The 15,664-nt window shown below is 45.1% G+C and overlaps 1 protein-coding gene across 6 annotated transcripts in view; it reads right to left on the reverse strand.

The window, feature by feature from the left end:
* The window catches only part of LOC140725815 (TRAF2 and NCK-interacting protein kinase-like), a 194,972-nt gene that overhangs the window by 7,398 nt on the left and 171,910 nt on the right, over positions 1–15,664 (reverse strand). For all 6 annotated transcript variants that reach the window (XM_073041799.1, XM_073041797.1, XM_073041798.1 and 3 more), the window contains 5 exons: positions 15,301–15,435; positions 14,724–14,824; positions 14,010–14,159; positions 7,195–7,354; positions 681–820 (listed from right to left, as the gene is read on the reverse strand). In XM_073041799.1, the coding sequence (XP_072897900.1) occupies positions 681–820; positions 7,195–7,354; positions 14,010–14,159; positions 14,724–14,824; positions 15,301–15,435 (686 nt within the window). The remainder of the gene's footprint in view (positions 1–680; positions 821–7,194; positions 7,355–14,009; positions 14,160–14,723; positions 14,825–15,300; positions 15,436–15,664) is intronic.

Here is a 15,664-nt window from a genome sequence, read left to right on the forward strand (position 1 = left end):
CTCAGAGAAGGAGTAGAGGCTCTGTCATTAAATATAGTTAAGACACTATCAGATAACATGATATGCACAGTCCCAAGTCCGGGGCTAGCAACTTCATCCCGCAACAACCCAAGCCACAGAAAAGCCAGCGGAAGCTCCAAAGACCTCACCCCTGGGAGAGGAAGGATCTTCAAAGATGGGCTGCGCTTGGTGACAACGTGGCCCAGCACAGAGGACTCTGGTGAGCTGCTGTGGTGGCTTATGCCCCGGTAGGGGCGATGGGGTTTAGAGAAGAAACGAACAAAGCAGGGGAGTTCATGATTCTGGGGAAAAGGCAGGCAGCTTGATCTTATTGAATGGTGGAGATGGGCCAGATGGCCTATTCCGGCTCCCGTTTCTAATGTTCTTTATTCTGATTAGTTGGGCACAACATGGTGGCGTTCCTTGCTCCACGGTTCTATTTCCCATGTTCTATCGGTTTCTAAGTTTGTTGTCTTTAGTTGTTTGTCCGTTCTGTTGGGTGTGGTCTTTAATTGATTCTACTGCATTTCTTGTATTTACTGTGAATGCCTGCAAGAAAACGAATCTCCGGATGATGTACGGTGGCTTACGTGTAGTTCGAGAATAAATTTACCTTGAACTTTAAAGCAACTTAGTGCCACACTGCACTCTCTGCAGCTCTGGGCTGGTGAACTCCCTACCTTGTCATTCCGTTCACACAGAAACTTCAGGCGCTGAGCTCTCTTATGCATGAAGACCCCGTCCAGGTGGCCCGTCTCCACCGAGCGGATCTCGATGGCCTTCTCTCCCCATCCCATGATCTGGCTGGAATGGATATACGCTGCGGAAAACAAGGCAGGGCGCACGTTAGCCGGGACCCACCGCTACCAGGCGATGAGAGATCAACTTCGGAAGGTCAAATTTGAAGGCAGTGTTGGACCAGACTGTTTCAACTCTTATAGATTGGACTGTTTAATTGTTATTTTCTCTGTGGCTTAACAACTAAGAGGTCTGTTTGTACTGTATTTCTTATAATTGCTTATGTACATATAGTACTGTGCAAAATTCTGAGGGATATATACATATAGCTAAGGTGCCTAGGCTTTTGCACAGTACTGTATTTACCAGCGGAGAGCGGAGAGCCAGTTTGTAAATCTGGCTGGAGTAAAGGATGTTGGGAATGGTGTGGGCAGAGTGCTGTGGGCGGGGTTTGGTGCAGGTATTGACACACTTTGCTCGGAGACACCAGGCAAGGTTATTTACTTCCAAATGATTGGTTTATTGATCATTACAGAATGTCTCTCATTCCCACTTCCCACCACCTCTCCCTTCCCCTTTTCTGAACCATGATTCTCCTCTCCCTGTCCCCTCCCCACTCATGGTCCACAATAGAGACCCTTATCACCACTTTCACGTCATCAAAATTACTTCAGTATTATCAAACAGCGTTAGTCTCCCGGGCTATATATATGTGCTTAAGACTTACGCACAGTATTGTACACGTAACTGCCTGGTATGCTTCAGTTGCAAGAAAAAGTTTGTGAACCCTGTGCAAATATGTGGTTTTGTATATTAATTACTCATAAAATCTTCATCTAACTCACAATAATAGACAAACACAATCTGCTAAACTAATAACACAAACAATTGTACTTCTTCTTGTCAATACTGAGCACACAATCACAGACCAGCTTCAAAAAAGGTTTGAAAATCTCTGGGGTAATGCCTTCTACAAAAGCTATTTGGAGTTGGGTGTTCCAGTCAATGAGATGAGATTGGAGGTGTGGGTTGTAGAGGTGCCCTGCCCTATAAAAAAGACAAAAAGTCTGTTTTGTCAGAGCTTGCTCTTGTCAAGAAAGATCTCTTTATGTGCACCATGCCTCAATTAAAACAACTTTCAGAGGACCTTAGAAGAAGAATTGTAGAGATTCTTGAAGCAGGAATAGGCTTCAAAAGTACTTCTAAAGACTTGAGTGTTCATCAGTCCACAGCAAGATAAATTGTCTACAAATGGAGGAAATTCAGTGCTGTTGCTACTCTCCCGAGGAGTGGGCGTCCTGCAAGGATCACACCGAGAGCACAACGTGCAATGCTGAAGGAGGTGAGAAAGAATCCTCAAGGTTAACAACAAAAGACCTGCAGATAACTCTGGAGCTTGCTGAAGTCTCTGTCATGTGCCCACTGTGAGAGAAACACTGAACAAGAGTGGTGTTTATGGAAGGACACTACAGAGGTAACCATTGCTCTCCAGAAGAAAAAATTGCTGCACATCTCAAATTTGCAAAAGACCATCTGGATGCTTTATAATGCTTCTAGGACAGTGTCCTGTGGATAGATGAGACAAAAGTTGAACTTTCTGGCAGAAGTACACACCACTATGTTTGATGAAAAATGGCAATGGACACCAACACCAAAACCTCATTCTATGAAGTCCTCCTCAAGACTGCCTCAATTAACTTGATTCATCCAATCTATGTGCAAGTTAAAGTCCCCCATGATAACTGCTGTTCCATTCTTACATGCCTCAGATATTCCTCTGTTTATTGCCTGCGCCACTGTAATGTTATTATTCGGTGGCTGATAGACAACTCCCACCAGTGATTTTTTACTGTTCCTAATCTCTACCCAGATGGATTCAACATTCTGCTCCTTAGATCTTATATTGTCTCTTACTATTGTTCTGATCTCATCCTTAACTAAGAGTGCTACCCACCTCCCTTACCTTCCTGCCTATCCTCCGTATTACCTGATATCCTTGGATACTCAATTCCCAATCCTCTCCACCCTGCAACCACGTTTCTGTAATGGCCACTAAATCATACCCCTTTGTACTGGTTTGAGCCACAAGTTCACTGACCTTGTTTCGAATACTACAGGCATTCAAATAAAGTGTCGTTACACTCATTGTGCTTTTAAAATCTTGTAATCTTTTACTCTTTTGCACTTGACTTTTCCTCACTCCACTCTTACTTTTCTCTTTTTTATCTTTTGCCTTTTCTTTATCTTTATCCACACTTCTCTTTTTCCTTTAACTGTACTTCTCCAATCTGTTGAAACCACCCCCCCAAGATTTAGTTTAAAGCTCTCCCTCTCTTCACTTGCTAGACCACAATCACTGCCTGTTTTCATCTCTTTGTTCTATTAACACCTAATAAAATGATTGTGAAGCAGCAAGTTTTATGCCTCTTTCCTAATTTCTGAAAGAACCTTGGATTATACACATCAGAATGCAACAACAGAGTACAGGGTTATTGGTCAGATAGAGGAACAGAGGGATCTTGGGGTCTGGGTCAACAGATCCCTCAACGTTCAGCACAGGTTGCTAGGGTTGTTAAGCATGTGTATGATGTGTTGTTCTTCATTAGTCTGGGGGTCAGAGGATTGAGTTCAACAGCCATGAGGTAATGTCGCAGCTCCAGAAAAATCTGGTCAGACCACTCTGGGAGTATTGTGTTCAGTTCTGCTCACCGCTTTATAGGAAGGATGTGGAAGCTTCAGAGGGTGTACAGAAGATCTTCCAAGATGCTGTCTGGATTAGAGAGCATTTCTTATGAGGACGTACGTCCTGATTTGACCACAGCATCTGCAGTGTACTTTATGTTTTATGAGGATTGGTTGATTGAGCTTGGGCTTTCCTCTTTGGAGTGAAGGAGGACGAGAGGTGACTTGATAGAGGTGTACAAGGTGACAAGAGGTAAAGATTGAGTGGAGTCCAGAGATTTTTCCCAGGTCAGAAATGGCTAATACAGTGATTGGAGGGAAGTATAGGGAAAAATAGTTCCAGGTCCTTGCTGAGGCAGGAGTTCAGTCTAGTTATGAACAACCTCTCAAAGCATTTCATCACTGTCGATTTGAGTGCTACCGGGCGAAAGTCAGAAAGGCAGCTCAATTATTCTTCTTTGGCTCTGGTATGGTGCCTTTTTGAAACAAGTGGGAACTTCCACCCATAAGAGTGAGAGGTTGAAAACTCTTGAATACTTGAATACTCCTGTTAGTTGGTTGGCACAGTTTTTCAGAACCTTACCAGGTACTCCATCAGGACCTTCTACCTTGCAAGGGTTCACCCTAACATCAGCCTCTGAGAATGATATCACAGGGTCTGCAGGGATCTTCACAGCTGTAGTTGTGTTCTCTCTTTCAAAGCAGGCATAAAAGGCGTCGAGTTCATCTGGTAGTGAAGCATTGCTGCAATTCATGCTATTGGGTTTCGCTTTGTAGGAAGTAATGTCTTGCAAACCCTGCTACAGTTGTTATATTACAGTTATCACCTCTAGCTTCATTTGAAATGATCTCTTCACCCTTGAAATAGCCCTATGCAAATCATACCTGGTTTTCTGGTACAGGCCTGGGTTGCCAGACTTGAATGCCACAGATCTGGCCTTCGCAGACGATGTACCTCCTGGTTCATCCACGGCTTTTGGTTTGGGAATGTATAGTAAGTCTTTGTAGGCACACACTCATCAACACAGGATTTAATGAAGTTGGTAACAACTGCAGCATACTCATCCAGGTTTGAAGATGAATCCCTGAATTCAGTCCAGTCCACCGATTCAAAGCAGTCCTGTAGGTGCTCCTGTCCTTCCCTTGTCCAAACCTTCATGGTCCTCACTACTGGTGCTGCAGTCTTCAGTCTCTGCTGTTACTCAGGGAGTAAAAGTACAGCCAGGTGATCAGACTTCCCGAAGTGAGGGTGTGGAATAGTATTCTTGATGGTGGTGTAACAATGGTCCAGGGTGTTGTTTCCTCTGGTATTGCAAGTGATCTGTTGATGGTAATCGCTTAGTGATTTTTTTCAGACTGGCCTGGTTAAAATCTCCTAAAACAATGGTGAAGGTGTTAGGACGCGCTGTTTCGTGCATGTTGATCCCATTACTCAGATCATCTAAAGCCTGCTTGACATTGGCCTGAGGTGGAATGTATACTGCTACCAGAATGACCCCAGAGAACTCCTGTGCTAGGTAAAATGGTCGGCACTTTACTGCTACATATTCTAGGTCTGGTGAGCAGAATTGGGGCAGCACTGATATATTTGTGCACCAAGAAGAGTTGATCATGAGGCATACTCCTCCACCTCTGCTTTTGAGAGACTCTGTAGATCTATCCTGACGGTGTATAATAAACCTGTGGAAACCCGTCGATCTGATTCGTTGGATCCAGTATGGAGGTGTTAACAAAGATTCCATGAAACAAAAGACGTACACGGTCCTAATGCCCCTCTGATTCAGCACCCTGGCTCTGAGATTATCGATTTTATTCACCAGAAACTGCATGCTTGCCAGCAAGATAGTCAATATTGGGAGCTTAAAATCCTGTTTCCTTAAATGCACTTGTATTCCTGGATCCTGCGTGGAGTCCGAGGAGTCTGTCCGCAATCGGCATTGTTTCTGTCAGTTTTAAGCTGCAATAGTTTGTTTAAACATATTAAGGCATCTTTGTTGACTGCACTGACCTTGGAAGCAGTTGTGCTTTTGAGCTGTATCAGGCTGAAACGAGAATATTTAATCGTATCCATTGAGAGTTCTGCTGCCCCTCAAGTTGCCTCGAGGTGCCCCAGTAGGGAAAAAAGCCAATATGGAGAGCAAGCTGATAATATACAATACTGTGAAAAAGCTTTTGGCTAGGATGCCTAAGACTTTTGCACAGTGCTGTAGTCATTTTATGTATTGCATTGTCCTGCTGCCGAAAATAAAATTCCATGACATGTCTATTGTGGACTGAGAGTGGGAAGGGGGCAGGGAGAGGGGAAGTATGGTTGGTAACTGGGGAAGGGGGCAGGGAGAGGGGAAGTATGGTTGGTAACTGGGGAAGGGAGAGGGCAGGGAGTGGGAAGTATGGTTGGTAACTGGGGAAGGGAGAGGGCAGGGAGTGGGAAGTATGGTTGGTAACTGGGGAAGGGAGAGGGCAGGGAGTGGGAAGTATGGTTGGTAACTGGGGAAGGGAGAGGGCAGGGAGAGGGGAAGTATGGTTGGTAACTGGGGAAGGGAGAGGGCAGGGAGTGGGAAGTATGGTTGGTAACTGGGGAAGGGAGAGGGCAGGGAGTGGGAAGTATGGTTGGTAACTGGGGAAGGGAGAGGGCAGGGAGTGGGAAGTATGGTTGGTAACTGGGGAAGGGAGAGGGCAGGGAGAGGGGAAGTATGGTTGGTAACTGGGGAAGGGAGAGGGCAGGGAGTGGGAAGTATGGTTGGTAACTGGGGAAGGGAGAGGGCAGGGAGTGGGAAGTACCAGAGAGATTCTGCAAAGATCAATAAACCAATTGACAGGAAGCAAATGACCTTGCTGGGTGTCTCAGGGCCCAACATCTCCAGCATCGCCACCCCCATCCCAGCAGTCTTTTACTGGCACCTGTCCCACACCCCTCCCTCGCCATCCCCAACATTCTTTGCTCCCACCAGATTTACAAACTCCCTCTCTGCTCTAGCTATATATAAGTTCCTCAGACTCTTGTACAGCATATATTTATTTATTATAGCAATTTATGATGTTTTTATTATGTAATGCAAAGTACTGTAGCCACAAAACCACACATTTCATGACATATGCCAGTGATATTAAACCTGATTCTGATTCTGACATTAGAAAGATTTCAGAAACTCTCAAATGAGCACGAAGATGATAGAAACATGATGGGCTATTGGGGTCGGAAAGGACCTGTGAAGAATGAGGGGAATCTCATTGAAACATATCGAATATTGAAAGGTCTAGATTGAGTGGATGTGGAGGGGATGTTTCCTGTAGTAGGGGAGTCTAGCAACAGAAAGCACAGATTCAGAATAAGAGGATATACCTTTCGATCAGAGATGAGGAGGAATTTCTTTAGCCAGAGGGTGGTAAATCTGTGGAATTCATTGTCATAGACAGCTGTGGAGGCCAAGTCATTGAGTATATTTTAAAGTGGAGGGTGATAAGGCCTTGATTGTCAGGGCATCAAAGATTATGGGGAGAAGGCAGGAGAATGGGGTTGAGAGGGATATTAAAACAGCCATGACGGAATGGCAGAGCAGACTTGATGGGCCAAATGGCCTAATTTTGCTCTATCAGTATATCTTATGGACTTATGGCTAGAGTAGGTGAAAAAGTTGGCACTATATTCCAGGGCGAAGGGCCTGAACAGTGTTTTGTGTTCTATGTTCCATATTCTATGTTCTGTTCTCTATATTCTGTGTTCCATATTCTATGCTCAATAAACAGAAAGGACGAGAGGAGAATCTGTCTTACCAACTGACGTGGGCATCTCGCCCCACTGCAGCACGATATCCTTGGTGATGCGACCGTAAGTGTTGACATAAACACCCTCATCCTCGTAGCACACTAGCATCTCCATCCCGTCTGTCTTAGGTAAGATGATGAGTGCATGAGGGGTGACGTTACCCTGAATCTAGAGTGGGACATGTCACAAAGAGTTCCAGGTTAGAATAGCTCATGAGGTGCCCCCCCCTCCTAATCTGTCCAAGTCCTTCTGCAGACTCTGTGCTGCTTCTGAATGTCTGGTTTGGAGGGGCCACTGCACAGGATCAGAAAAAGCTGTAGAAAGTTGTAAACTCAGTCAGCTCCATCATGGGCACCAGACTCCTGAGCATCCAGGAGATCTTCAAAAGGCGATGTCTCATAAAGATGACATCCATCACCCAGGACATAGAGTCATAGATAAGTAAAGCACAGAAACAGGCCATTTGGCCCATCAAATCTGTGACAAACTTTTTAAACTGCCATCGACCTGCACTGGGATGCTAGCCCTCCATTCCCCAACAATCCATGTACCTATGGGAACATCTCTTCAGTGTTGAAACTGGGCTTGCATGCACCAATCTCATGAAGCTGTAAGGAAGGATGTTTCCACTCATGGTCACTTCAAAATTTTCACCTTTCCCCCTTAACCCATGACCTCTGATTGTAGTCCCACAGTGGAAAAAGCCTGTTTATATTCACCCTATCTAATACCCCTCATAATTTTGTATACCTCTATCAAATCTCTCTCAGTCTTCTATGTTCTAGAGAATACAGTCCTGACCTATTCAATCTTTCCTTCTAACTCCGGTCCTCCAGACCCAGTAATATCCTTGTAAACTTTCTCTGTACTCTTTCAACCTTGTGTTACTGTAGGAGGGTGACCAAAACCACACACAATACTCCAGATTAGGTCTCACTAATGTCTTATACAACCTCAACATAACATCCCATCTCCTGTACTCAGTACTTTGATTTATGAAGTCAATGTGCCAAAAGCTTTCTTTATGACCCTATCAACCCGTGACACCACTCTCAATGAATTATGGACCAGTATCCCCTACCGAACCCCTGCATTAAATTCCTCCTGTCATTTTTTAGCCCATTTTTCCAGCTGATGCAAATCCCTCTGGAAGCTATAAGTCTTCCTTCCTGTTCACTACACCCCCAATCTTGGTGTCATCTACAAATTTGTTGATCCAGTTCATCACTTTAGCATCCAGATTGCTGATATAGATGATGAACAACAAACCTAGCGCATATCCCTGCAGCACTCCTCTATTACAGGCCTCTCACAAACCCAATGTCTTATCCAATTCACTATCTCTTCTTGAATGACGCGCAACTGAAACTTCTTGACCCATGTGGGGCCTTGCAAATGCCTCACAAAAGTCCATGTAGACTCCATCCACTTTCCTGGTAACTTTCTTGAAAAGCTCTAAAAGATTGGTTGGACATGACCTACCATGCACAAAGCCATGCTGACTATCCATAATCAGTCCATGTCTATCCCAATACTTAAGTATACATCCTGTACCTTCCAATAACTTTCCCACAACTAACGTCAGGCTCACATGCCTATAATTTCCTGGTTTATTTTAATAGCCTTTCTTAAACAGCGGAACAAAATTAGCTATCCTCCAAACTTCCGGTAACTCACCTATAACCAAGGATGACTTAAGTATCTCTGCTAAGGCCCCTGTCTGCACTTGCCTCCTGTAGGGTCCAAGGGAACACCTTATCAAGCCCTGGGGGTTTATCCACTCTAATTTGTCTTTGGACAGTAAACCTCTGCTGTTACCTGTACAGGGTCCATTAAGTTGATGATGCTTTACCTAACGTCTATAGACTCTTGAGTTAATACAGATGCAAAACATTTATTTAAGATCTCCCCCCCATCTCTTTTGGCTTCACACATAGATTACCATTCTGATCTTCCAGAGGACCAATTTTGTCCTTTGCAATCCTTTTGTTCTCACTATGCCTGCAGAATCCCTTCAGATTCTCCTTCATCTTGTCTGCTAGAGCAACTTCATGTCTTCTTTTAGGGCCTTTCTAATTTCTTTCTTGTGTTCTCTTGAATTTGTTATACTCCATAAGCACCTCATTTGCTCCTACCTGTTCATACCCGCTATGTGCTTCCTCTTTTCTTTTAACCAGGGCCACAATATCTCTTGAAAACCAAGCTTTGTGCTCTCAAAACTTTTGAAGGCCTCCCACTTACCAAATAACTTTTGCTAGGAAACGACCTATTCCAATCCACAGATCCTTTCTGATACCATCAAAATTGGTATTTCTCCAAGTTAGAATCTCAACATGCGGACCAGACCTATCTTTTTGTTTACTTACTTTGAAAACAATGGTATTGTGATCAGTAGATGCCCTGTCTCATTCTTACCGAGCAGATCAATAATCGCACACTCTCTCATTGGGACTTCTACGTACTGATTAAAGAAACTTCTCTGAACACATTGGACAAACTCAATCCCATCATGTTCCTTTATAGTATGGGAGTCCCAGTCAATATGGGGAAAGTTAACATCACTTACTATAACACCCTTATGTGTCTTGTAACAGTCTACAATCTCTGTTCAAGTTTGTTTCTCTAAATCCTTTGGACTGTTGGTGGTCTGTAATATAGCCCCATTAATATGCTCATACCTCTTATTTCTCAGTTCTACCCAGAACACCTCACTAGTCAAGTCCTCCAGTCTGTCTGATGGAGCACTGCCGTGACATTTTCTCTGACTGCTAATGCCACCCCTCCACCTTTAATCACACCTGCTCTGTCACATCTCAAACAACGGAACCCTGGAACATTGAGCTGCCAGTCCTGCCCCTCCTGCGACCAAGACTCACTAATGACTACATTATCATAATTCCCGGTGATGATCCAGGCCCTGAGCTCATCACCTTTTACTACAATACTTCTTGCATTGAAATAAGCGCAACTCAGGATACTAATCACACCGTGCTCAACCTTTTGTTTCCTGACTTTGTCTGAGGTCTTAGCAACATCTGTCACACAACCTCTCCACTTCTGTTTGGCACTCTGGTTCCCATCCCCCTGCAACTCTGGTTTAAACCCCCCCCCCCCCCCCTCGCACCCCACCGTGCAGCCTCCCCACGAGGATATTTGTCTCTCTCCTGTTCAGGTGAAAACTGTACAGGTCCTACCTTCCCTGGAAGAGAGCCCAATGATCCAAAAATCTTATGCCCTCCCTCCTACACCAACTCCTTAGCAACATGTTACATTGTGCAGGAGCGATGGCATTAGATTTTCGCCTGAACAGGAGAACTCAGTTGGCGAACCTCAGTGAACTATGTCTTCTCCGGCTTCCGATCTCTCACTGGTTGCTGCTTAAAGCCCTCTTCTCCTTGCTGCTATCGGGAGAGGTACGGGAGCCTGAAGACACACAATGTTTCAGGAAAAGCTTCTTCCCCTCCGCCATCAGATTTCTGAATGAACCCACGAAAACTGCCTCACTATTTTTTCCATCTCTTTTTGCACTACTTACTGAGTTAGATTTTTCAATATATACTACTATAGTAATTTATAGCTTTTTATTATTATTATGTATTGCAATGTACTGCTGCCACAAAACAACACATTTCTTGACATGTACCAGTGATATTAAACCTGATTCTGATTTGGATTCCTAACCATTACTTGCCCGTCACCCATCTTTGTACCATTCACAAACTTGGCCACAAAGCCATCATTTCCGTCATCCTAATCATTGACATGTAACCTCAGGGTTGAAATGCCTAATACTAGAGGGCATTTGAGGTGAGAGGGGGTAATTTCAGATATGGCTAGGAGCAGCACTGGGGCCCCACAGGGGACTGTATTGGCTCCCTTCCTGTTTACCCTGTATACCTCGGACTTTAGATACAACATGAGTCATGTCATCTGCAGAAATTCTCTGATGATTCAGCAATAGTTGGGTGTATAAAGGGAGGACGGGAGGATGAATACAGGGCCCTGGTGGAGGACTTTGTCAAATGATGCAAGCTGAATCATCTGCAGCTCAGCATCAGTCAGGCAAAGGAGATGGTGATGGACTTTAGGAAGACGAAGCCTGCACTGCTCCCTGTTACTATTGATGGTGAGGATGAGGATGTGGTGAGGAACTACAAGTACCTGGGAGTGCACCTGAATGACAGACTTGAGTGGAGCTCCAACACAGAGTCTGTGTACAAGAAGGGCCAGAGTCGCCTCCACTTCCTGAGGAGACTGAGGTCATTTGGAGTATGCAGGCCCTCTCCTTCACATGTTCTACCGGTCAGTTGTTGCCAGTAGTGCTTCAATGTAATGCTTCAATGCGGTGGTGTGCTAGGGCAATGGCATCAACACGGGTGATGCCAACAGGCTCAATAAACTGATTAGAAAGGCCGGCTCTGTTATAGGAGTCAAACTGGACCCACTGGTGGAGGCTGTGGTAGAACAAAGGACCCAACAGAAAATCCTGGCAATTCTGGACAATGTTTCTCACCCTCTTCATGCCACCTTGGCTGAACAGAGGAGCACTCTCAGTAATAGACTGAGACAACTGTGCTGCTCCAAAGAGTGTGATATGAGGCCATTAGCTTCTATATTGAGTCAACCTATAGCTGGGGAAATGATGACCTCCCCTCCTGTTAGACTGTTTGTCGTAACTTTGTTTCTATTCTTTCTTACTTCTCTCCTAATATTTGTATATTTGTAATTTTGTGCACTTGTAATGCTACTGTGACACTAATTTCCTTTGGGATCAATAAAATATCCATTTAAGAGTACTTTTACACCCTTTCCACTGTCCGGAAATGCTGCAGTAACTGGACCATTATGCAGCACTGTCTCAAACCAGTGAATTCCAACCAACATCAAATGTCATTCCTCTTCATGAATCCTATCACACTCCCTCAGGCATTCCCTCGCTCACTTAAGCCCATCACCCACGGTAACGTAGTGGTCAGTGCAATGTCATTAAAGCCTGGGGCGCACCAGAGTTCAGAGTTCTATTCTGGTGCTGTTTGTAAGGAGTTTGCACGTTCCCCTGTGAACGTGTGGGTTTCCACCAGGTGCTCCGGTTTCCTCCCATATTCCAATGCCGTATGGTAATTGGGTGCCACAAGCATGTTGGGCCAGCATGTCCAGTTACCATACCGTACCTCGAAATAAAGATAAATTACGAACAAACACCATAGACATAGGAGCAAAATTAGGTCATGCTCTAAAGCCTGCTCTAAAAGCTGGGAGTGAGAGCAGGGTAAGGATCCTTCACAGGGCTAGCACAGGAATGATGGGCAGAATGCTCTCCTTCTGTGATCCGAAATTACTCCAGCCCCATCTGCAGCTGACTTCAAATTTGAAGCAGATTCATAAAATGACATTTATGAATCCACAGCACTGGATGGGCCTTTTGGTACACAAGAAGAACATAAGAAACGGGCAGGAATCGGCCAGCTGGCCCGTCGAGACTGAATTCCAGTGAGTACAGTCCCAGGCGACTCAATTTCTTCTCAGTCTAACCCCCTGATCTCTGGAATCAACCTGCTGAACCTCCTCTGCACCGCCTCCAAAGCCAGTATATCCTTCCTCAAGTACGGAGACCAGGACTCTACGCAGTACTCCAGGTGCGGCCTCACCAGTACCCTGTACAGTTTCAGCATAACCTCCCTGCTCTTGAATTCAGTCCCTCTAGCAATGAAGGCCAACATCCCATTTGCCTTCTTGATAGCCTGTTGCACCTGCAAACCAACCTTCTGTGATTCATGCACAAGCACTCCCAAGACTCTCTGCACAGCAGCATGCTGCGATTTTTTACAAGTTAAATAATAATCTGCTCTTTCATTTTTCCTTCCAAAGTGGATGACCTCGCATTTACAAACATTGTATTCCATCTGCCAGACTCTCACCCACTCACTTAACCTATATACATCTCTCTGCTGACTCTCCGAATCTTTTGCACAATTTGCTTTTCCACTCAATTTAATGTCATCAGCAAACTTAGATACACTACACGGTCCCCTCTTCTAGATCGTTAATGTATATCGTGAACAGTTGCAGGCCCAGCACCAACCCCTGTGGCACACCGTTCACCACAGATTGCCAACCAGAGTAACACCCATGTACCCCAACTCCCTGCTTTCTATTAGTTAACCAATCCTCTATCCACATCAGCCCCAACTCTATGCATCCTTATCTTATGGATAAGTCTTATCTGGTTTATGTGCATAATCTGGTACCGAACCAATTAAATTTGTAGTCAAATGACCAACTAAACTGATCTCTTCAGCCTACACAACATCCATATCCTTCCATTTTCCTCACATTCATGAGTCTATCTAAACATCTCTTATAAGTCACTAATGTATCTGCCTCCAGCACCACCCCAGGTAGCTCACTCCAGGCACCCACCCCTCTGCGTGAAAAAAACTTGCCTCTCACATCTCCTTTGAAATTACCTCCTCTCACCTTAAATACACATCTTCTGGCATTGGACATTTCACCCCTTGGAAAAAGATACTGCCTGTCTACTCTGTCTATGCCTCTCATAATCTTCTAAACCTCATTAGATCTCCACTCAGCCTCCGCCACTCCAGAGAAAACAACTGAACCTTTCACCATAGCAGACACTCTCCAATCCAGGCAGTACCCTGGTGAGCCTCTTCTGCTCCCTCTCCGCATCATTCGATAAATGGGCTGAGTGCCTGGATTCCGTCCCTGTGTTCGATGGTTCTCGAAATGCTGGCAACAGTACAGTTAGAAAGCCATCCCAACACACAAAGACGGTCCTAGAACGACAGAATGTTGTACTTACGTGTGAGGGGATGTAAATGTCATGGACAGAGCCGGAATCCACATCAATCACATGGAAACCAGTGCTAGAGCCATAAATGACCTTTAACCTTTGCCCCTCTTCCACTGTGAGGTCAACCAGTAATGGTCTGTGCTGCAGATCTGTAAAAGACTGTTGAGGAGACTGTGTCAGTTCAAGTGATGGAGGTTTCAGAACACAAGAAGTAAACTAACTCAGGACAGGCTCTCCTGAATGGGCTGCCTGGGGCGTCCTCTGGTGAAGGGGCTTCTCGTGTCCATTCAGGGGCAGCTCACTCGCTTTTGGTCCCCACCGGACACTCAGCTTTTGTCTACAGCTCCCAGTAGCCGTTTGCATGCCAGAGTGGCCACACCCCCACTACATCGCTTCAACCTGTGGACTAAACCAGCTGGGGGACTCACACCCCAGAGAGTCAGGGGCATGTCTGTGCTAGCACATGAAGGCAGACTGGGCGGATGAGATCTCCAACGGCCAGGAAGGTGGATCTTTAATGCTCTGTGGAGAGCAAAGGGCATGACATGGTCATCCACTGTAACCAAGGAAGACCCCAGTTTGTGATGACGACTCATACCACCGGGGCCCAGACTTCTGAGGTTGAGAGAGTGGAACTGCATTTCCACTTTAAAAACAGATTTGCTGTCATCATCGGACATGATGGTCAATCGTCACATCATCCTTCCCCTGAAGCGCTCGTACCTTAAAAGCCATGAACTTGTGATAAGGCTTTGGTGCCCAGGCATAAATCTCCACTGCATTCTTCAGCGCAATCACCAGGAACTTAATCCTCTCGTACTTAACTGCAACACGGTAAGAGAAAATTAGACTATTTGGGAAAAAAATGAGAGAGAGAGATGGAACAAACTTAAGCTTCAAGCAGGATGGATAATATTTTTCTTTCAAACATCTGTTGGACTATAGCTGAAGCTTTGAAAGGCATTGATCAGGATAGAGGGATGTCTCTTTAGATCAGAGATAAGGAGGAATTTCTTTAGCCAGCGAGTGGTGAATCGGTGGAATTTGTTGCCACAGACAGCTGTGGAGGCCAAGTCATTGGGTATATTTAAAGCAAAGGTTGATAGGTTCTTGATTAGTCAGGGTGTCAAAAGTTATGGGGAGAAGGCAGGAGAATGGGGATGATAGGCATTATAAATCAGCCATGATGGAATGGCGGAACAGATGTGGTAGGCTGAATAGCCGAATTCTGCTTCTATGTCTTATGGACTTGAGGGACGTGCGCTGCTCACTTGAGGCTGGAGGAACTCTACACACGTACCAACTTTGTAATGGACACAGCCCTCCAGGTCGCCAACAGTAGTCCATCCTTGTTTCTTCTCCACCTCGGGATCATTGTGCAGTATCCTGTTCTTCAGCCAGGACAGGTAATATACCCGTAACTTATTCTTCTTCCCTGTTCAGTAAAGAAAGGTTATCACTACAAATTCATCACTGTCCATCTCACGGGCTCCCTGTGACGAGGGCTCGCCCCACCTCAGCCATCTCCCGACTGACAGACTCCAGAGATGGAGGTGGTGTGCGATCCAATGGATGGTGATCGTTTCAGACATTTTTGTTGTGATTGCAAGACCCTGTTGGACTGGTAATGTAGAATACTGTGAGTCCGATTCACTGGTTCACTG

Source organism: Hemitrygon akajei, chromosome 3 (assembly GCF_048418815.1).
Source record: "Hemitrygon akajei chromosome 3, sHemAka1.3, whole genome shotgun sequence".
NCBI lineage: Eukaryota > Metazoa > Chordata > Chondrichthyes > Myliobatiformes > Dasyatidae > Hemitrygon > Hemitrygon akajei.